Genomic DNA, 23,353 nt, shown 5'->3' on the forward strand with positions numbered 1-23,353 from the left:
GAGTGATGCGTTTCGGGAAGCTGTATCTAACGGGTTATAGTAGACGATATCTATTAGCGGTGGGTTAAAGTAGATCGAACCCAATTCATTGAATTTTGATATATAATAAAATTAAAGAAAAAAAGTAATTAACGGATTTTGAAATAAGCATCATTTAATCATACTTTGTTGTTTTTATAGTTGACTTAGAGCGTTTGGTGCTCTAATCATTTTAGGTTTGATTGGAAATTAAAAAAAAAATAATAATTATATTTTAACTTTTTATTTTTTATTATACTCTCAACGTGGACATAATTCAATTCATATAAAAATATTCCACCTGTTTCAAAAAATTTCGTTATCCGATTCCAAATTTCTCGACTTATAGTATATTAGAAAAACGTTTAGTTATACAATTTGAGCAAATTAGAGAGAAAACTATATAACCCTAATTTTTTTTTTTTCCGTAAAACACGTTTTTAGTCTGTCTTTTTGGTTATTGTGTTTAAATAAAACCATTTCGTACCGACCCAAAATGATTAATTTTGAAATCTCTGAAAATAAAATTGAAATTAAGTTCAAATTCTTGAGACTAGAAGACAAATGTCAATCTGAACATAGCTCAATGCACGACTATTCATAAAAGGTTGAAGTTTCAATTTTTTCTTATGTTGCCATCATATGTTCGTCGAGCTAAAAAAACGGCGCAGCTGTTTCATCTGTTCGTATCCGACCATGTTTTGTCTCTTTAGGTCTGTCTCTAGATGTCTTTTTAGGGTTTTAGGGCTACAAAATCTAAAACAGTGAGTTTTGTTTTGTTCTGTTCTTGTCTTTCAGGTTGGAATTCCATCCAATGTTGTAAGAAAGAAGGAAACTTTAATGATTAAAAATTTTCAATTAAATAAGTTCAAAAGAGAGCTTTTTAATACTCCTTTTTAGCATTACTTTATATTCCCCATCAAATATCATTATCTCCACAATACTAAATTATTTCTATTTTCTTAGTTGTCATATCGCTCGAGGTAACGAGATTCTTCATATTCTAAAAATTATTTATGATATTATTAGTCCTTTTAAATTTCATTTTATTTTATTTTAACCCGTTACGTATCGTCATCAGTTTCACAATTAAAAACGTGTCTACTAAAGAGATGTTTCCACACCCTTGTAAAAAAAATGTTTTGTGATATCCCACATTGATTGAGGTGGAGAACGAAACACCTTTATAAGGGTGTGGAAACCTTTCCCTAGCAGACGCATTTTAAAGCTTTGAGAAGAAGTTCGAAAGAAAAAGCCCAAAGAGGACAATATCTGCTACCGGTGGATCTGGACCATTACAAATGGTATCAGAGTCAGACATGACTATGTGCCAGCGAGGTGGCTGTTTTCCGAAGGGGTAGACATGAGGTGGTTTGCCAGTAAGGATGCTGGGCCTCGAAGAGGGATGAATTTGGTGGGGTCTCACATCAATTGGAGAAAGGAGCGAGTGGCAGCGAGGACACTAGACCCTGAAGGGGGTGGCGAGGAAGCTGTTCTCCGAAGGGGGTAGACATGAGGCGGTGTGTCAGTAAAGACGCTGGGCCCCAACGAGAGGTGGATTTGGTGGAGTCTTATGTCTATTGGAGAAAGGAACGAGTGCCAGCGAGAACACTAAACCCTGAAGGGGGTGGATTGTAACATCCCACGCGTTTTAAAGCCTTGAGGGAGGTCCGAAAGAGAACAGTATCTGCTAGCAGTGGATCTAGGCCGTTACATATTTCGTTCATATTTCCAACCAATGCGGGATATCACATCGACCCTTCATTAATTTTTTTTTTAATTAAAATTGATAATTTAAAATTTAAAATATGATAATTAATATTTATTTATTTTTAAATTTCATATCAAATTCATTGCATGTGACCCAAACCCAAAGTCACATAATGCCAAATATTTTTTTATTTATTAATTAATTTCTTTAAAAAATTGCTAAGAATCAAAATATGCCCAAGAAAATCTCCTGAGAAAATTTAAAAAAATGTATATATATATTTATTTGTATAGAATCTCTTTCTCTCCACTCTCACCATTATAACTATATGTTAAAATAAAATATAATATTTGGCTTTAGGCTAAAGTATGTATGGAAATAAAATTTAATTGGCCTTCGAAAAAAGTATATATTAAAATAAAATTTAATTGGCCTAAGGCAACAACCTCCACTCCAATTATCAGCCTCTTTATTAAACTTAAATTTAAATTAGTGTATTATTCACTTAGAATAAAGTTTGATTAGACATTTGTGGGTATATATATATATGTTTTCAATGCCTTAAAAGTGCATTTTTTCAAGCCCTTTTGCCCATTTTTATGTACAATAATCAAACTATATAATATACCATTATACAATAAAGTTTACATCATTAAATATATTAAATATATTGTGAGAATCTACCAATTTGATATATTTAAATCTAAGTTTAAAAAGATGATGTTAATTGTTTTTAATTTATATATGTATAAGGAAATAATTAGCCTTTGCATCTGATTGGATAATATTTTAAATGTTTTTCGAGTATAATTTTTAAAAATATATAATCTTAAACATATCATTATTTTACTTTTATCAATTTTTGTAATAAATAGCTCAAACCATCTAAATCAACCGAACCCATATGTTTTACGACTGAGTCAATTGAGTTCGTTATATAATAGATGTCGTTTGAGTTAAGAAAAATTTACAACCCGATCAATTGAGTTGAGTCTTAAACATGTCTCAATTCAATTCAATCCAACTCATCGAAGGTCTCAAGTATATATATATATATATATATATTTATTTATTTATTTATTATGGTTCGTGATTCTTGCATCTTGCTCGAACTCCAATCATCTAAGTAATATAAAAAGAAAGAAAAAAGAAATGGTCACATTCCATTACGATTTCATTTTATATATTAGTTTTTTTTTATTATTATTATTATTATTATAAATAAATAAATAAATATATACAAATTTAATTAATTTAATAATTAATCTAACCATTTAAGAGGCGATTGTATTGTGACATAAAATTAGGATATTTTCACATTTTTTTTTTATAAATTATTAATTATTCTTCGAAATTATAGATAATAAAACTAAAAAATTAGAGGTTCAAATTTTCAATCTTTTATATATATATATATGGACGAATTTAAAAATAAGAAACTAAAGTGTATATAGCTCACTAATTATTAATAAATACTCTCGAGATCATATTCACTAACCAATTAAATTATAACTCCTAAAAAACGACATGAAATAAAATTTAATTAAAATATTTAAAAGAAAAGATATTGAGAAATGAATAAGCTGAAACCAAAATTTATAAAACCAATCAGATTGTTGCTTTTATTAGACTACACAAAATAAGTGTAATATTTACTGGTATGAGCATAACTCAACTAGTTAATATATATATATATTCGACCCGTAAAATTTAAACTTAATTTCAATTTAGTCCCTCAAATTTTATAAATTACAAATTTGATCCCTACGAGTTAGAGGAAGTTAAAATTTGGATGGGTTAGTGTTGGAATATGTATAATAAACATTCGACCCCTAAAATTTAAACTCAATTTCAATTTAATCCCTCGAATTTTATAAATTACAGATTTGATCCCTACGAATTAGAGGAGATTAAAATTTCGATGGGTTAGTGTTGGAATATGTATAATAAACATTCTACCCCTAAAATTTAAATTCAATTTCAATTTAGTCCCTCGAATTTTATAAATTACAGATTTGATCCCTACGAGTTAGAGGAGGTTAAAATTTGGATGGGTTAGTGTTGGAATATGTGTGATATATATATTTCAGTGAACATTCGACCCGTAAAATTTAAACTCAATTTCAATTTAGTCTCTAAAATTTGATAATTACAAATTTAACCCCTACAATCTAGAGAGTTAAGCGATCGGGTTAGCGTTGGAATACGTGTAATATGTGTGATATATATATTTTAGTGAGTAGATTTGTATTGCAACACAAACCGGCCCACTAAGGGTAAGGCATGTGGTTTGCCTTACAACCCTTTATCTATCCTCATCATATAAAGAGAGGTTTAGTTTGACATTTTTTCCTTTGTTCTTCCTTTTATTTCATTAGTGGATGTCACTATTCCCACCAAACATTTCTCCCAAAATCACCTTTTATCTCAACTAAAGTAAAAGCGGGTATTAAGAAAGTATGTTTTTAGATTCACCTGAAATAGTTCGCATGTCACGCTTTCATAATAACAAAGACGAGGTAGGAATTTTTTAGTGGGTTTTCGCTGGCCAGCCCACCATCACAGTCTGTCTGTACACATTATATTCGATGTTTCACAATCCTTTCAAGACTGTCTTCCCGAGTAAAAATTCAGTAGAGTTTTAGACCAAAATGGGTTTTTNTTTTTTTTTTTTTTTTTTTTTTTTTTTTTTTTTTTTTTTTTAAAAGACTTTATTGAAATGAAATTCAAGGTGGCTCCCGGAAAAGTAAAGGCAAATATAGAAACCAACCATTTCTCTTTATTATCTTTGAAAAGCCCATACTATGCCTTTGCCTACCTCCATTTTCATTATTTCTTATAAACGCCTTTCATTACTTTGATAGAATGATTTTAATAATACATTAAATATTAAAAAGTATTATTTTGATTTAATAATTTTTTTTAATGTATAAATGACAGGCTTGCACGTGTTTTTTTTAAAAGTATTTGCGAACTATCCAATCCGTGAGCTAATCACACGTGCAGGCTTGTCCATGTAATTTGAGAAGGCCGGGTCGGGTCGAATATCCAAAATGAGTCGGGGTTTGGACTTTTGAAATCCATGTTGAGCGAAGCCCAATTAGTTATTGGGCCACTCGTCGTACATTTGGGCCCATTGATTATTGGGCCTTATGGATACAAGTTCGGCCATATTTGATTTTTGGGCCAGGCTAGATTCATCAGGCCCGGGTTGAACTCATGATTTATGTATTTTTAGTAATATTAAATAAAAATTCTGAAGAAAGTGGTATACCATTCAGTCTCGAACTATATATTGCACCAACTTATAGCCATTGTTAGAACGGATCAACAGTGGCCGGAGAATATCAGAAATGGTTGATAGCCATTGTTAGAACGGATCAACAGTGGCCGGAGAATATCAGAAATGGTTGAAGTTGTTTGCTAGCCAGGTATGGGAAACAATATGGCCGATGCTTTATCTCACGTACAGTGGAAGTGGCGCTTTGAGTTAAGATTGAATGCACGATTCATTCAAGACCAACCTCGAGGAGGTATATCAATGGATACTCAAACAAGGTGGTCAATTGTAAGATCCAACATCAGTTGGAGAGGAGAACGAAACTTTCCTTATAAGGGTGTGGAAACCTCTCCCTAGCAGACACATTTTAAAACCGTGAAGCTGACGACAATACGTAAGGAGCCAAAACAAACAATATCTGCTAGCAGTAGGCTTAGGCTGTTACATCAATCGAGGTATAGAAACATATTTACGATGTTTTGATATGAACTTTCCATACGAACCGTAATTCTAATAGCTTAGGAGAAACCTTTCAGTCTAGCTCCCATTTGAAGTAAATCAGATCAAAATTCTTATAGGTTTCAGTAAAAAAGATGAATGTAAAGTGCCTGAAATGTCTAGGGAGGTAAACAACTCATTGCTTCAATCAAATGCGAACCCAGAAGGCTCAATCCTTCCAACTCATGGTGCTGCACTAATACGTCTGTAAACTGCCTGAAATGTCTGTCCCTCATTTCTAGCAACCTTCTGCCCTTCCTCAGTTGCAGAACTCAACAGCTTTACGGCTGGATCTACCTCGAGCTCTTCCGCTGTTAGAGCTTCGAACAACGGGTGGTTTTCTAGACAAGATTTCATCCACTCTCCAAGCTCTTCCACGTCTGTGATTGTGTATATAATCCCTCCGACTCTCAGGGTATATGCATACTCGTCGAGCAAATGTGGACTGATAACGCGTCGGCGATGATTCTTCTCTTTGAAATGGGGGTCCGGGAACAAGAAAAACATTTTTGATAGTTGAGCTTTTTCGAAGTAGTTTGGGATGTATTTCATGGAATTTGTTCGAACTACCGAAACGTTTTGGTACTGGCCAGGATTTGCTACTCTCAACGCTAAGATCCGTTCCTTAACGTATTCGGTTACTTTATCTCGGAGTTCCATTCCGATCATCAAGGTTTCGGGGAAAAGGGTCGAAAGGCTGATCAGAAGACCTCCAAAACCACAGCCAATATCAGCAAATTCGATCCTTTTGGATCTATGTAGCTGATCATTTGAAGGGAACAGTTGAGGGTAATGAAGGGAATAGTCAACTTCACTGGGGCAGATTGGTATTGGGAAGTGAGAGTCGCTCAGAGGGTTGCTGTGCGCTCTAGCACGGTAGAAGCGCTTCCGAGGCAGGCCCGTTGACTTGCTGATAGTTGGATTAGCATCATGTTCCAACATGTTTAATGCTGCAAGACCACATGAAACACAAGTTAATAGAGAAATCCGACCTACTAAGAGAGACTTACAATGAAAAGAAGTTCGGACCGAGAAATTCGTAGCAAGCACAGTCATACGAGTGTAATCATCCGGTATGAAACCTAACGAGTGCAGAAATAGAAACTATTCGGTCTCACGTATAACAGTCGGGCCGTTCCATTAGAATGAATATTCATGAAAAGATACAAATATCACAATTCTTGTATGAGGGGATCGGGCTAATAATGTAAATATCAAAACTGAATATTGGTCTCAAAGTATTTCATTAGTTCGAATAGCTGTCCCGAATTCAAGTTAGAAGGTTAGCTCACTACAACATAAGCCAAACAATCAAACGTTTTTCTTCGGAGTTCTGACCATATGCAAGGAAACCATTTATCAAGGCATTTAAGAACCTTTATTTTGTAAGAGCCTTTTCAAAAGAGAATCATCTAGTCTCACATATAGAAGTAGAATCCAATGCAACTAGAAGGTCTTGCTCGGAGCAATGGTTCGTAGACTTGGAATCAAATTCTTGAGTCCTAAGGCCCTATGCCTAGGTGTCGACTTTAAACCCCTTTTGCTCCTCCTTTGTAGGAGATTCCAAAAATCAATATGCCATAAAAAAACAAATAGGAGGAGAAGATCAAGCATGTCTGGCATCTTGAAGAGAAATGAAGATTGAGGGACAATGTAACAGCCCAAGCCCAAGCCCACCACTAGTAGATATTGTCTTCTTTGGGCTTCCCTTCTGTGCTTCCCCTTAAGGTTTTAAAACGCGTCTACTCGGGAGAAGTTTCCACACCCTTGTAAGGAATGCTTCGTTTTCCTCTCCAACCAATGTGGGATCTCACAATCCACCATCCTTGGGATCCAGCGTCCTCATTCGGGAGAAGTTTCCACACCCTTGTAAGGAATGCTTCGTTTTCCTCTCCAACCAATGTGGGATCTCACAATCCACCATCCTTGGGATCCAGCGTCCTCGTTCGGGAGAAGTTTCCACACCCTTGTAAGGAATGCTTCGTTTTCCTCTCCAACCAATGTGGGATCTCACAATCCACCATCCTTGGGATCCAGCGTCCTCGTTCGGGAGAAGTTTCCACACCCTTGTAAGGAATGCTTCGTTTTCCTCTCCAACCAATGTGGGATCTCACAATCCACCATCCTTGGGATCCAGCGTCCTCGTTCGGGAGAAGTTTCCACACCCTTGTAAGGAATGCTTCGTTTTCCTCTCCAACCAATGTGGGATCTCACAATCCACCATCCTTGGGATCCAGCGTCCTCGTTGGCACACCGTTCAGTGTCTGGCTTTGATACCATTTGTAACAGCCCATGCTCACCGCTAGTAGATATTGTTCGCTTTGACCCGTTACGTATCACAGTCAGCCTCACGGTTCTAAAACGCGTATGCTAAGGAGAAGCTTCCCCACCCTTATAAGGAATGTTTCGTTCTCCTCTCCAATCAACATGGGATCTCACATACAAGAATTTGGAAAAACCCACCAAGAAACCAACAACTAAGACTTAGTTTGATAGCCATTTTGTTTTTGAAAATTATGCTCATTTTCTCCCCATTATTTGTTAAGTTCTACATGTACCTCCAAAACAAAATGGTAATCAAAATGGGCTAACTATCAGAAGAGGTAAAAAGCTTGATAGTAAGTATGTAAAGGGCTAGAACATGAAAGGATATCCCGAATTACAACTATCATAAGCAACAGAAAGCAAAACAGTTCAAGGCGGCATTTCATCAAACACCTAGTCGGCATATCCATAAGCAAAGAATTTCTCNAAAAAAAAAAAAAAAAAAAAAAAAAAAAAAAAAAAAAAAAAAGAAACAAATTAATCAGAAACCAACGAGCTCAGTCAAATAATCATGACGTTTTCTACTAGCAACGCATCAACGATCAAGAGAACAAAGCCAGAATACCAGAAGATTTACCCAATAGGTATCGCCAAATGCTGAAGCCTGCCGGAGAAATGGGTACCCGCCGCCGCCAAAAGTTGCGGTTTTTAGCGAAATCTTAGTCCTTGTTCTGAAATAGAGCCTGGGCTCGGAGCACTGTTAATTGTGGGCTTCGGCCCAACTATGACGCAAGAGAAACGGTTTACTGGACCACATGTTGGGCCTTTCGAGCTTAACCATTGGAGCCCATATATATTCCATAAAGATTTACACTTTATTTTGTTAGTATTTATAGTTTAAATTAATAAAACTACTATTTTACCTAAAAAATAACTCTAAATTTTTAAAATTTTAAATAATAATTTAAACTAAAAAAAAATCTAAAAATATAGTTTTAGACGAAAAGCGTTAGTATTTTGTTATTCAATTTACTTAAAATTTTTTACTAATACCCTTCAATTTTTTAAAAAGTTCAAAATCGTAGTATAATATTTAAAAAATAGGATGAAATTTTAAAAGTAAAATTAACACTCTTTAATTTTATAAAAAAAAATTAAAAAAAATTCTTACCGTTAATATATAAATGAAAATCTTAAACTTTTTAGTATTTTTTGAAACGTGTTACTAACGGTAAAAATATTAATATTTACTGTTTTCATCTAAATTTCTGTTTAAACATTTTTTAGTTTAAAGGTATTTTTGAGATATTTTAAAATATTGAAGGTATTATTAAGACTTTTAAAAATGGTTCGTTTTTATTAATTTAGCCTGAAATCATGGGTTAATTACAAGATTAACCCTATTTTAACTCATAAATTTTTAGGGTCTCAAAATTTTAAAACTTTTAATTATAATTAAATCTCTCCCCATTCAATATTTTTAATTTAATTATTTATTTTTCTTATATATTGAATAAATCATTTATCCAATGGATACAAATTAATATTTTAAAAAAATTAAAAATTAAATAAATAGAAGTGAGATAAAATTAATATTTTAAAAAAGTTAAAAATTAAATAAATAGAAGTGAAACGGTAATATAGTAATTGAAAATGTTTGCTTAATCCACCACACCTAAATAGTGTATGAAAGCTCTCTATTTATAATCAAATAAATTACGAGGATATTGAAACAGTAATAAATAGAAATAACAATAAATAAAAAGATATATATATGATAAACTATATAATACAGTAATAATATAAATAATATAAATAAACCTCACTTACAAATATTATACACTAAAGTTACTTATTTAACTTATCTTCATGAACATTCATTTCCCCAATGCCATTTTCAAGGTTGCTTATCTACTTTTTATAAACTTTTGGATAATGTTATAATTTCAAAATTCAAGATTTGACCCTTAAATCTTAATTATTTGCTTAGCTACCCACAATCTCTACATAATTAAATTATAGCCCTAAGCTAAATTGGTAGTGCTTCCTTTTTAGTGACAAAGAATTAGTTAATTATCTCAATTAATTCACAATCAATATTAAGGATTTCCAATTAAGAAGGATATTGATTGGGAGATCAATCTAATACCCATATCATATTATTAACTTTTGAAGTGTTCGGCAAGTTTATCGATAAACCCTAAATGACCTCGTGTGTCGTTTTAGGGTTAGTTCTTCGTTTCTTCCTTGCTTCTAGAGCGTTGTCGTCTTCTCGTGATAAACATATTTCAACTACTTCTTATCAATTGAGCTGTTGATTACGTTGTCGTAACTGATGATTCATTCTTTTTCAAAAAAATAATAAACGAACGGTCAAGAACGTACAGAATCAAACATGTATCGTCATGACGTGTTCATCAAGCTATTGAATTGGTAGAAATTTTCGTAGCTGGCGTTTATCCAATGATACAAGAAAAACTTTGTTTATTGTATTAGTTGCATAACAATATTGTCAAACATTGTATTACAAGGGTTATGTGACACGAAATAAAAAACTTTATGTTAAAATTTAAATGTTTTCAGGAACAAATAATTATGGATTTTTTTTAAATAAAATGATATGTTTTAAAAATTATTATATAGTTTGGCTGGAAAATCTTGTCTGCCGAAGAAATCTATGTCTTTTTTACTGTCAGAATCTAATTAATTATAAACAATATCTCATAATTGTTGTTGAAATTCAGACAAACATGTGTTTGATATATAAGAATTTGATCAAGACAGGACATTATTCTTAAAAGAAATTTGATGTTTTTAAGATTAAAGGTTAGATTAGATTAACGTAGCTTATAATCGTGTTTTTACGACGAACATGATATAAAAGAGAAATAATTTATGTGTTAGGAAAATTTTAATTTTATACGTGCAAATTAAAAAAAATATATATATTTGTACACTGTTTCCATACTCGGGTAAGAAATGTTTTGTTCCTTTCCGTAACTAATAAGAGATCTCATAATTCTCACTAGTACACTGTCTAGTGTCTGACTCTGATACCATTTGTAACAGCCCAAGTCCACCGCTACTAGATATTGTCTGCTTTGGCCCGTTACATATTGTCGTCAGTCTCATGGTTTTAAAATGCATCTACTAAGGGGAGGTTTCCACACGGAATGATTCGTTCTCTTCTTCAACCGATGTGGAATCTCAAAGAGTGTCGAGGAAAGCTTTAAAATTTTAATGAACTGAATGAAACTTATCGAACTTACCTCTCTGCAATCGGAGAAAATAGTTTATATATAGCTCAAAATTAGCGTTTTTCTGGAATCCTTAAGGGTTATGATGAAAGAAGGCTGAGTTGCAGTTTGGTTAAGATTACACATCTCCTCGCTAGTACATTACCCAGTGTCTGACTTTGATATCATTTGTAACAGTCCGAGACTACCACTAGTAGATATTGTTCATGCTGGATCATTACGTATCGTCATCAATCTCACGTTATTAGACGGGAAACCAGAATATATAATCTCTCTCCAACCCGTGACACGTACGTAATTTTTTTTTAGTTCAACAACGTGCATCAGTGTGAACACAAATCACTCGTGCTTTAGTTAATGATATCAAAGCTATGGTCGGGTTAACTTTTTCCCGACCGACAAAAGAAAAAAAAAATCGAAAAAAGACTTCGACAAAGTATTATAAACAAATTATAGCTTAGGTGAAAACTTGAAGAACACACTCCCACTAGTTGTCTTCTTCTTAGAAGGTTAAATTCCCATAGATTTCTTGCATTACATGCTCACCAAGAAAGAAAGAAAAAACCCCATCAAGCTTACAAGCTTTTTCTAACCCTAAAACAACCAAGACTCCATGCAAGTTAGCTCTTTCTTCTCTCTCTTTCTATCATAAAATGATGGTAAATTTTATTGATTTAACGTTGTTGTTGTTGTGTTTCGATTTCTCGAGGTATCGAGCGGTGATAATTTGGGGACGGAGAAGGACGGGAAGAGGCCGGAGGTGATGAAGAAGAATAATGTGGCGGAATCAGATCGTAATCATCAAGATCATGCACAAGAGCAAGATCAAACGTTGCCTCCAGGGTTTAGGTTTCATCCTTCTGATGAAGAGTTAATCACGTATTATCTTTTGAATAAGATATCAGATGCTAATTTTACAGGAAGAGCGGTTACTGATGTTGATCTCAACAAGTTTGAACCTTGGGAACTTCCAGGTGATTTCTTGTTTATCATCCTCGAGTTTCGGGTGAATTAGGGTTTGTTCAAAAACTTTTAATTTTGATCTCGAACTGTTCTTAAAACAGTGTTTACTGGCTTAATTTTAAAAAATAAAAAAATAAAAAATAATTTGTTTTTGAAATTTAGAGATTAAAATATATAAACCAATTAGACTAAAATTAATGCATGGAGCTGTTTAAATCAGAAGTATTGATATAAATATCAGTGTAAGGATTAGGGTTTGCATGGAAGCTACTTAAAAGCTGACTATTAACGTTATTATTGTTGATTTTCAAACAGGGAAGGCTAAAATGGGAGAAAAAGAATGGTATTTTTTCAGCCTTAGGGATAGAAAATACCCGACCGGAGTTAGAACAAATAGAGCGACGAACACAGGCTACTGGAAAACCACGGGAAAAGACAAAGAAATCTTCAATACTGATACTTCAGAGCTGGTCGGGATGAAGAAGACATTGGTGTTCTATAAAGGAAGAGCTCCGAGAGGAGAGAAAACCAATTGGGTTATGCATGAATACCGACTTCATTCCAAAACCGCTTTTAGAACAGCTAAGGTAAATGTTTTTTATTAAAAAAATTAAGTTTTTTATTATTAATATTGATATTTTTGTTATCGAAAGCATCCACCTCTCATGTTGATCTCAAATTCATAAACATATGAAAATATTAAAATCTTGATCTTTTCTTTGGTTGATTTAGAAGGGAATTTTCGTACAACCACGATGATTTATTTGGTATATAATTTTTTTATAAAAAAAGAATTGATATAGAGTATGTGAGATCCCATGTCGGTGAGAGAGAAGGGTGTGGAAACCTCTTCCTAGCAAACCCGTTTTAAAACTTGGATGGAAAGCTCGAAGAGAATAGTATCTAGCAAACCCGTTTTAAAACTTGGATGGAAAGCTCGAAGAGAATAGTATCTAGCAAACCCGTTTTAAAACTTGGATGGAAAGCTCGAAGAGAATAGTATCTAGCAAACCCGTTTTAAAACTTGGATGGAAAGCTCGAAGAGAATAGTATCTAGCAAACCCGTTTTAAAACTTGGATGGAAAGCTCGAAGAGAATAGTATCTAGCAAACCCGTTTTAAAACTTGGATGGAAAGCTCGAAGAGAACAGTATCTAGCAAACCCGTTTTAAAACTTGGATGGAAAGCTCGAAGAGAACAGTATCTGCTAGCGGTGGAGTTGAGCCGTTACATAATATTTATCGAAAATCGAATCAAAATGCCTATTTTATGAGTTAAATCTCATCTTGTATTGTTAATCATTTGCAAAATCATGTTTTTGGCTCTTTCTTTAGTCCCTTAATTATGATTTTTATTGGGCTCTTAAAACAGGACGAATGGGTGGTTTGCCGAGTATTCCAAAAGAGTGCCGGACCGAAAAAGTATCCACCAAACCAAACAAGGGCAGTGAATCCCTATGTCAACCTTGAAATTGCCCCTCCTCTTCTTCCACCACCCCTCATGCAGCTCGGAGACCCTGCTGCTCAATATGGCTATGGGCGTAACTACATCACGGGCGCAGATCTGGCCGAGCTCAACCGAGTCCTGAGAGCCGGTGGAGGCGGCAGTGGCAGCGGAGGATCATCTCACGGTATCAACTTATCGATGCAGCCCCAGTTTAACTATCAACCTGCAGGAGGTTGCTTCACAATATCCGGGTTGAACTTAAACCTTGGAGGAGCTTCATCGCAACCAGTTTTGCGACCGATGCCGCCCCCAGTTGCAGCACCGATGAAAATTGGTCAACAAGACATCGGTTCGTCTGTCATGGCAGCTACCATGGCTAATTCATCTGTGATTGCAAGCGCGATCGGTCCTGAAACTGCATATGGGGCGGAGATCAGCAACAATGGCAATGGACCTGGCAACAGATTTATGAACATGGACCATTGCATGGACCTGGAGAATTACTGGCAAAACTGGTAAAGGCCGCCAAGCTATGCATACATTTCTCAGTAAACACTGAAGAAGTTGTTGCAGTCATAGAGATAGTTCTCCCTTTTTCCCTTTGTTACGAGTTTTCACAAACCCGCCTTTCGTAGTCGATGTGTAACGTTTAACTCCGAGATTGGAGTCTCTAGTTGTTTCTGTAAGCAGTCGGAACACCTCTTTTTCAACCACTTAATATCTATAATCTCACAGCCGGTGGACGGATCATCGAGGATGAACCGAACCAAAGTTTGTTCTTTTCAGGACTTCATAATCAATAGCTGAAAGACCCCTTCAGCAGCAAAGTCACACAAGCTGCTAACATCACACTGATGGTAGACTTGAACAGAGCGGAGTAACGAGAAGAAAATTTGAAATAATTTATTCGACTTCGTAACTATTTTACAACGAACAAAAAAACTTACAACTCTGGCATCATAGTCATAAACATGGAAAACAAAATATAACTTCAACGTCTAAACTTCTTGGGTGTATCTAGCAGCGGGAGTGATGATCATGGCTAACAACCGACCGAGACTAGGTGATGAAACTATAAGAGCTTCAAAAAAATATCAGACTTCTAAGTTCCAGATTCCTAGAGAAAGCGAAAGATGTCATGTCCACCTGCGGAGAATCGAAATACGATTATATGTAAGTGATGTACTCACTAAGAGCTTAAATGATAGTATCAACAACTGGTTTACCCACGGGACGATAATGGAGACGACATAATAGCAATCACATTGCAATTTATAGTGCCATAAAATCGAGCATCGTCTTTAGATTTTCTCATTTGCTACTGGTCATGAAAACTATCACAATCAACAGAATCCATATACTTTATCACAACAGAATTATGACTGAAAAACAAATGATCACTTCAGCTGCATCAACATTCATATACCCGGAAGTTGGAAAATTTCGTACAAATTTTGCTAATTGTGATTATCCTCGTATCTCTTCGTTTTGGAACCAAGAGTTGGGAAGATTCAAATGAGGTTTTCCAAATGGAAGCACTTACACATTTTCCAGTCAATTAAAGCTTGCTTTGGCCGGAGATTTTTGTCCAATTTTCTCAATTACTTTCTCTTACTTTTCTCCAATGTTGACTAGCGGTTTAGGGAATTGTTCAGGGATGACCCCTCTCTCTTGATTGGTGGAAGCCACTCAGTTAGGGGCAACGTGGTCTCTCCATGTTTCCAAATGCTGTTTTAATATCCTGAACATTAGGAACCGAAATAAAGGCTTCATCGGCTATATGCCTCCAGAGGTTTTTATGGGGAAACTGAAGACGACAACTGATGGAAGAGAGGCGTTATGAGTATGTATGTTAAAAAAAGAAGCTAGTACTATCACTCTTAAGTTCATACATCGAACAAATCTATTTTCTTATAGCCTTCAAGCGCTATCTAGTGTCTTCGTATGATGGTCGTTAAGAGTTGCAAAGTGAAAAGAAAATGTTCTTGATAAGACATTGCAATTCCACTATGGCTGGTCAGCAAAGGGAGTTCTAATAATCGTGAAGATAGCATGAGGAGAGTTGTAATTTAAGATAAGGTCACTAGAGGGAGAGAGTGGTTTGAATTAAAACTCCATCTTTTATAGCTGTAGCATGAACAGAAAGTGAGTTGAATTATGTCTCAAGCACCATATGGTGGGACTGCTCATATGGGACTGCTCACAGGATTAACTCCTTTAACAAGATGTATCGGGTTGATTTCAGGACCCAAACACTTCAATATGCGATGAGAAGCATCCAAGCAGTGCCTTGTGGCGTTGGAAACTGCCATGTCATGCTAAGCAAGACAAGGTGAGACTGAAAAGGCATTCCTCACAGTTGCAAAAATACCGAGTCAACAGTAAGGTGCCCATGGCCATGAGAACCAATCAAGTAACGATTGGTGCAGTATCACAATGAGTTCTTAAAATATACCACTTCACATAGTAGTATAAATATGGAAAAAGCAGATCATTTATTATTATAAGCATAAATGTTAAAGATAAAGCAAACCTTAAAAAATTCGTCTCCAACAGAGGACCAGCAAATGATGTCACAAACTTTACTTGCCAGAAGTTCCCTTTTTGGCCTTACGACGTGCATGGTTGGGGCGGGCAGGCTTCCTAGCCTTTTTACTGCACAAAGATATATTATTCCCTCAAGTACCTCTATCAAAAGGAGTATACATTTGATACGGTAGAATGAAAAAAATCATACCGGGAAGGGCCGCAGCAACAGCAAAGACTGAACAATATTAATATGGGTAGGACCAACAAGGCCGAATCCTGGATTGAGTCAATAGCAAAATATCAACAAATTTAGTAAAATAAGATGTAGATTTACTGGTAAATCCTATTTTATCCCAGAATTTTCACACTTGTTTCATTTTCGTCCTTATACTTCAAATATAGTTTTAGTCCTCAGATAGAAGTGTGAAACTTCACATATGTAAGTTTGAAACATAAAATTTGCATCAAACATCTTTTTACAAGGTCATATTTTCTAGAGTAATACAAACCAAGAGCCACTCGAACTCTTTAGCAGCAACCGCTCTTGTAATGTCATGTCTGTTGAGCACTTCCTGGATGGTGGATTTAACCTGAAGTAAACATAAGAACTTCATAAATCACACCGTAGGCAGTAATTTTTGGTTCCTGGTAGCACAACACTAATTATTCCTGCTGGCGAGCTCAGCAGCTTTCAGCACAATGAGACGACGTATGCCATATGCTAATAATTTATGATACTAAGCAATTTGAGATTGAAATGTTATCAGCCACATGATTACTAAGGTCAAGACAGTTTGGTGATACTATACTTGGGCGACTTGAACAAGTTGGACAAAAGTTTAGCAAGAATGACCAGCAGACCTTGTTAAGGGTATTTTTTCTATTTCTGAAATATAAATAAACTAATCTCAAAAGAAAGTTTTAAGGTTCTCACAAACACCATCATCTCAGAAGTTAAAACCGACTCTAAAGATTCTGTAAGAAAAAGATCTCAGAGAACAGGAATGAGACCGGATGTTCATATTTCCTATCACAACTTCACATATTCCATTCCATCCATGCTAAGAAATGAGTTTTAAAGTTCCTAAAAATGCTTTGTACATATACACAATTTCAGTTTCAGGTATTGCAGGAAAAATGAGATTTTAGGAATTAGAAAAATTGCACTATGAACTCCAGACTAATTATAAATGTTTGTTTACTCTGTCTTGTTGACAGTTGTCATCTCACCAGCCAATTAGGACTTTATATGAATACCGAAACTCCAAAAACATGTATGTAGAAGTAAAGATCCAACTTATTACAGGAAAGATAGAAAATATCATCAAGATGCAAGATATTCTAACTAGCATGCAGAAAAAATTTAAAAGCATCGACTGAAAATATGGATCTGCAGATCTTCCAACATTTCTAGACTTAGCATGCTTTTGAAAGAGGGTGCTGAAGGGGTGATCAATCGTTAATAATAAAAAAGACTCTAACCTTGTACACTCTTTTGCTTCAAATTAGAAAAATATTTGACCTAACAATAGTTGTTTTTAAATAAAACCCCTCATGAAACACTCGTGTATCCTGACAACAGGTCCACACAGGATTTTGGATCCATAAACTCTAGACCGAAATCAAGGGATTCATGTCACCACAATTGCCCAAACGAATACCACTTCCTATCAAGTCATGGTAAATAGAAAAGTATGTTCTCAAAATATACAGAATTACAACCATGAAAAACTACCAATTTTAGTTTTGTAGTTTCAGATTGCATAAAATTTCCACAAACATGCACTAACTCCTGTGTGTATGAATTTAATGCTACTCAAACTTTGTCAACAAGAGGTTTTGTCACAGTAGCGACATGATCAACATATGGTTTGCTGACCAGTTTTACTTTCTATCCCCCAATCAAAAAGGAAGATGAAAAAAGAAAGAATATAAATAAAATAATAAATAAACGAAAAGAGTGATATAAAGGAGGAACAAAGATGATTAACAAGCAGAGTGAAGACTACAAGATATAATATACCTGAAAGTAGGGATAGGCAAACTCTTGTACTTTTATAATATGTGGAGTCAATGCTTGTTTTGAAGCCTCGTAAGCTTCTGAACTTCTTTTACATAACAATTCGAAATGCGGTTTAGAATTCGTTTTCACCACCAACCACCGTTCATGCATGGCAGGGATCCATTTCTGCATTTGGCAGGGAGGAAGTAAAAAAGTTCATTCAGGTATCTAATGCCTACAAAAGTCTTAGTACAACTCACCCAATAACCCCTATGTTTGTACCTTTAGAATAAATATAAAATATAACCTTCAATTATTAACTGCCTAACCAATAAGCCTACAAAATCAATTTTACTCAAATCTCTAGGCTCATTTTATACACCTTCCAACTATTCTATTTGCAGTTTAAGAAGTTACTAAAAAAATGTTATAACACACCCAACGTTTTTCCTTTTTTTTTTTTTTCTCCATAAATCAACCCTAATAATGGAACTCACAAATTGTTTCGGCAATGTACTGAGTACTTAACAGAAACAGGCGTAGACCGAGTAAGCGTGTAAACATAATAAATCATTTGATATATTATGTTGAACTTGAAAGAGTTTTTCTTCGTGTAAAAAACAGCTTATAACGATTTGAAACATAAAAAGATCAAGATCAAAATTTAAGCCCAAGGTTTGATATTTAAGACAATTAGATAGAAATTGGTAGTATATAATTGTTACAATATTTTAAAATTCTTCAAGAAGAATATACGTCAGAGAAAAAATTTAATACTTTCTCTAATGATTTTAATTTACTAAGCTATGCTTCTATGTCAAGAAAATACAAAAGCAGAAATTAAGAAAAACTCACGGATTTAATTGGTTCTATGTGGGGTCCCACCCAGTTCTCCACATGTGTCTTTCCCATCCACATCTGCAACCAATTAGAAAAAGAAGGCATTGATGAACTTAAAGTAACAAAGATGCGCAGATGGAAGGTGCATATGATGCAAATAAATTATTCACAGGGAATCAACAAATAACCTCAAGAAACCAGAAAACGGTACCTTTTGCATCACCACATTCACTGCAGGTTTTGCATGCTTGTTCCAGAATGAAGCAAGCCATGGTGGAAACCATGCACCGTGGACCTGATAATGAATTACGTGAAAATTCAGCCAAGCTCCATTCCATTCATAACCCCATCACATGTTAGAATTCTATTTGGCTCTTAAATTCCAAAAAAATTAACTGTTTAACATATCAAGTGTTTCGACTTGAACTCTGAAATCACTGTGTCAAGTAGCACTAACAAAAAGCAAGATGGACCTGTCAAGTATTGATGTGTCAATGCTCATTTGACTCTTTTATATAATATAATTTTTTTCTTAACAAGTCATTTCATTGTTATTTTTACACTAAACTCCCTTTCTTTGCTAACTTCCAAAACGCTCTCCTCCTCTCCCTCCCCTTTTTCCCCATCTTTTTCAATTTCACTCCCCACCTTTCTCCACTTCTTCCTTCCCCACTACCTTCATTCTTCACCTATTTTTAGATCCCTCTTCTTCTAGATATCATAAGAAACCAGATAAAAAATGCATAGAGGAGCTCCAGAACCAGTTGGGATCAATAAAATAATTCTGGAAGATTTTATTTGTCTTTGGGCAGAACTTAAATAATGAAATTGAGGCAGAAAATGTTTATCTTTAGAGTCATCGTACAGCCACTTAAACCTCCTGGTATTTAGTTGCATGATGATAGAACAGAATAACTTGATTAATAAACTTTACCTCCATCAACTCTTCAGTCGTTGAAGTGACCTCAAACTTGGCTTTTATCATTTCTTCCTGAGAATAGACAAGAAAATTGCTAAGATAGGAACAATCAAATTCCATAAAATGCACGTTAGCAGTAGAGTACCTCAGCCACTTTAAGTGCACGTTCGAGTTTCTTAATTTTTTTCTTCTGTTCTTCGTTACTGTTCTGAAGCTGTAACAAAATCAAAATTGAAAGACTGAGAATACAACTAAGGGAAAACAAAAACAGTTCCTCTCTGCCAACTATGAACAGCAAAAGGCTGCAAATTCAAATCTACATATTTCCACAAATGCACTTAACTTACTTTCTCCAGTGTCGAAATAACTTCATGCATCTTCTTCTCAGCTTCATTTGATTGTGCTTCCAGAGCATTTTTCTCTCTGTTTTGAGCATCTAGTTCTCTTTTAAGTTCACTGACCTGAAAAGACCAATAAAGAGACAGACAGAGTGAGTGCATACTGTAATTACAATGGTCATTATGTTCAAGAGTTCTATATCGTATATACCTGCTTCTCTAATTCACCAGCACGTGAATGAGCCTTTGCAGTTGTTTCCTCAACATGTAATTTCCCTTCTCTCTACTCAAAGCAAGAATGAGAATTAGATGCAAAATTATAATTATGCAAAAAGAGAATAGAGTGGAGTAAAGGCTACATGAGGCAGTTACAGTATCAGAAAATCAATCTCTATAATTGCAATAATACAAATATCGGTACGGATTTTTCAGTCCAGATAAATATTGAAGCCAACCTGAAGAGATTCTATCTCGCTTTCCAGAAATGAAACTCTAGCTGACTTGTCCCTAAATATTTCATCCTTTTGAGATATTAGTTCATTCTTTTTCTCCAATTCCTGTGATTTTTCATCGATAAGGACCTCTGCAGAAATAGCAAAAAACGAGCCTCTCAATACATGAAAAGGACGGGGAACGAAGTCAACCAACTTAAAAGCAGGTAGAAAACGCATGGAAAGCACATTAAAATTAGTGACAATCTTTTTCAGAAATAGAATATGAGAAAGATCATGAGTTTATAAATAAGGAACACTATTTTCATTATTTTCATTGGTATGAGGCCTTGTGAGAAAACCAAAAGCAAAGCCACGAGAGCTTATGCTCAAAGTGGACAATATCATACTATTGTAAAGGTCGTGGTTTCCAACATGTTTATCAGAGTGATGTCCTTAGCTTAACCATACCAATAGAATCCTCAAGTGTCGAATAAAGAGGTTGTGAGTCTCGAAGATGTAGTCAAAGGTGACTCCAAGTGTTGAACAAAGGGGTACTTTGTTCTAGGGCTCCAGAGAAGGAGTCATGCCTCGATCAAAGGGGGTAGTCTCACATTGGCTAATTAGGAATTAGGAGGAAGATCATGAATTTACAAGCAAGGAACACTATCTTCATTGGTAATTCTGTCGTGCAAAGTCACATGATCGAAAGTGGACAATATTATACTGTGGACAATATTATACTGTCGTGGGATTCGTGGTTTTCTAACCAGAACATGGTGGACTCCGTTCAATCACAAGAAACGCTTTCGTAATTCTGAAAATCCCCACGGCTTGGAAATACCAAATCAACTTGAAAGTTGAAACAACATCAATTCGGCGGAAAAGAGAATCAAAACAGCCAATAAATAAATAAACACTTCCCAAACCGTTCCAAATTAAGTTTGCTTCATCAAAATACGAAAGTTCGCACTAATACTTCATCCGCCACATTTCCCCACGCTTTCTCAACAATCAAACAAACTCAAATGCGCAATAGATTACGATAAACTCACCAAGCTCTCGGATCTTAGAATTGAGTTTCTCCAATTCTTTTTTAAGCACAGAGGATTGAGAGCCATCCTCTCTAGCAACTTCAATTGCATCCTCTCCACCATCGACGATCACGTCCGCAGCGACAGAAAAAACAATTAAAGCTAGAAAAATCGTTACGCTCGCAAGCTTCGAAGCCGCCATGGATTCCAATTACCAATCCGAATTCCGAAGTCAGAAGAGGCAGAGAAAGAGTTGCCGCCAGTCCAGCGATTTTGTGTTTGACGTGAAAAACGTGCAACGTTGCACCGCTTCGCGGTTCGAAGATGATGAAGAAGAAAGATATTTATTTTTCGCTTTTTTAAGTACAATTTTCTAAATTGAGGAAATTATAGGGGCAAAAACATAAAAGGCCCAGAGGCTGCCAACGGGGCTGCCACGTGTACTGGGCCTTCAAAATCTTCGTACGTGGCACTCGCTTTACTCGATAAGACAATTTCCTTGGCTTCATCATAATTTTTTTTTTCCTTTTTAGGCAATTATGTTTTCTTAGAATATTACCATTTAATCCTCATAATTAGTATTAGTTTTTTTGTATGTAACACATTTATTTTAGAAGTATAGTAAAAGAATATGATAAGTGGGCCCACCCACGATCTGTATGAGTTGTTGTGCTATGTTCAAATTGAACCGGGATTAAATTAGCCTAAGCTGTTGTATAATAGGTTTAATATAATCGACCCATCCTTATAGTGAGTGTCATTATTTTTTTGTCATTCAAAGAAAAATTCCTACTAGGGGTAATTTTGTCCTTTGAGTATACGCTAAGAAAGAGAGAATCGAGAACAACATGGAGTGAACAGGAAAAAAAATATGGAACGCTCGAGGAATTAAACCAAACCCACTTCCCCTCCCCGGCACATGTGCAATGGCCCAATCCCACTTTTAGTAGGTATTGTCTGTTTTGGTCCGTTACGTATTGTCGTCAACTTCATGGTTTTCAAACATGTTTGCTACGAAGAGGTTTTCAAATCCTTGTAAGGAATGATTTATTCCCCTCTCAAACCGACGTGGGATCTCACAATCCATCCCCTTAGAGAACCATCATCCTCACAGACACACCGCTAGACACACCGCTTGATGCTTGGCTCTGATATCATTTGTAACAGCCCAAGCCTACTGTTAGCGGATATTGTCCGCTTTGATTTGTATTTATCGCTGCCGGCATTCGACTTAGAGCCCTTATCCTCATTCTCGATCTCCAATTCGATCACCTCCCGCTTAGAGATGATGTCATTGAGAACACACAAATCATCTAAAATTAAATTCAATTCACAGTAGATCCAGAGAGCCCTTATCTCAACATGAATCCATGGGCAGGCAAGAGACAACCTGGCGAACTGAAACATCTTAGTAGCCAGAGGAAAAGAAAGCAAAAGCGATTCCCGTAGTAGCGGCGAGCGAAATGGGAGCAGCCTAAACCGTGAAAACGGGGTTGTGGGAGAGCAATACAAGCGTCGTGCTGCTAGGCGAAGCGGTGGAGTGCTGCACCCTAGATGGCGAGAGTCCANGTAGTAGCAGCGAGCGAAATGGGAGCAGCCTAAACCGTGAAAACAGGGTTGTGGGAGAGCAATACAAGCGTCATGCTGCTAGGCGAAGCGGTGGAGAGTGTTGCACCCTAGATGGTGAGAGTCTAGTAGTCGAAAGCATCACTAGCTTACACTCTGACCCGAGTAGCACTCATATTAGACTTCTTATAACCTCTTCTAGAGCCTATACTTAACTCCATTTTGGCGCATTACGTATCACCGTAAGCCTCACAATT

General features: G+C 35.5%; 3 protein-coding genes across 3 annotated transcripts; 1 reads left to right on the top strand and 2 right to left on the bottom strand.

Moving 5' to 3' along the window:
- Window positions 1–5,428: 5,428 nt before the first annotated feature.
- LOC111798175 (tRNA (guanine-N(7)-)-methyltransferase-like) lies at window positions 5,429–8,483 on the bottom strand. Its single transcript, XM_023681176.1, has 2 exons — window positions 8,410–8,483; window positions 5,429–6,457 (listed from the first exon to the last, which is right to left on the bottom strand). Exon 2 carries the CDS (start codon window positions 6,447–6,449, stop codon window positions 5,691–5,693), a length of 759 nt encoding a protein of 252 aa, XP_023536944.1. The 5' UTR covers window positions 6,450–6,457; window positions 8,410–8,483; the 3' UTR covers window positions 5,429–5,690.
- Window positions 8,484–11,642: 3,159 nt separating this feature from the next.
- Window positions 11,643–14,585, top strand: LOC111798747 (protein CUP-SHAPED COTYLEDON 3). The gene is made up of 4 exons (XM_023682070.1): window positions 11,643–11,648; window positions 11,739–12,003; window positions 12,308–12,579; window positions 13,363–14,585. The coding sequence occupies exons 1-4, from the start codon at window positions 11,643–11,645 to the stop codon at window positions 13,954–13,956; spliced, it is 1,137 nt and encodes a 378-aa protein (XP_023537838.1). The 3' UTR covers window positions 13,957–14,585.
- On the bottom strand, window positions 14,316–21,884 carry LOC111799228. The gene is made up of 13 exons (XM_023682685.1): window positions 21,552–21,884; window positions 20,521–20,648; window positions 20,277–20,348; window positions 20,075–20,188; window positions 19,873–19,941; window positions 19,743–19,799; window positions 19,020–19,103; window positions 18,824–18,886; window positions 17,990–18,154; window positions 16,476–16,556; window positions 16,175–16,242; window positions 15,971–16,092; window positions 14,316–14,583 (listed from the first exon to the last, which is right to left on the bottom strand). Exons 1-12 carry the CDS (start codon window positions 21,730–21,732, stop codon window positions 16,020–16,022), a joined length of 1,155 nt encoding a protein of 384 aa, XP_023538453.1. The 5' UTR covers window positions 21,733–21,884; the 3' UTR covers window positions 14,316–14,583; window positions 15,971–16,019.
- Between the last annotated feature and the right edge of the window lie 1,469 nt (window positions 21,885–23,353).

Source organism: Cucurbita pepo, chromosome LG07 (genome assembly GCF_002806865.2).
Source record: "Cucurbita pepo subsp. pepo cultivar mu-cu-16 chromosome LG07, ASM280686v2, whole genome shotgun sequence".
In the NCBI taxonomy this organism is placed as follows: domain Eukaryota; kingdom Viridiplantae; phylum Streptophyta; class Magnoliopsida; order Cucurbitales; family Cucurbitaceae; genus Cucurbita; species Cucurbita pepo.

Bases quoted from the DNA above. Each gene is read 5' to 3' on its own strand.
- LOC111799228 (XM_023682685.1), bottom strand. From the start codon at position 21,732: ATGGCGGCTTCGAAGCTTGCGAGCGTAACGATTTTTCTAGCTTTAATT. The intron at 18,155-18,823 runs GTGAGTTTTTCT...TGCCAAATGCAG, and splicing joins ACATAGAACCAATTAAATCC to AAATGGATCCCTGCCATGCA. The intron at 16,243-16,475 runs GTTTGTATTACT...GACTCAATCCAG, and splicing joins AAGAGTTCGAGTGGCTCTTG to GATTCGGCCTTGTTGGTCCT.
- LOC111798747 (XM_023682070.1), top strand. The intron at 12,004-12,307 runs GTGATTTCTTGT...ATTTTCAAACAG, and splicing joins TGAACCTTGGGAACTTCCAG to GGAAGGCTAAAATGGGAGAA. The intron at 12,580-13,362 runs GTAAATGTTTTT...CTCTTAAAACAG, and splicing joins CCGCTTTTAGAACAGCTAAG to GACGAATGGGTGGTTTGCCG.
- LOC111798175 (XM_023681176.1), bottom strand. From the start codon at position 6,449: ATGTTGGAACATGATGCTAATCCAACTATCAGCAAGTCAACGGGCCTG.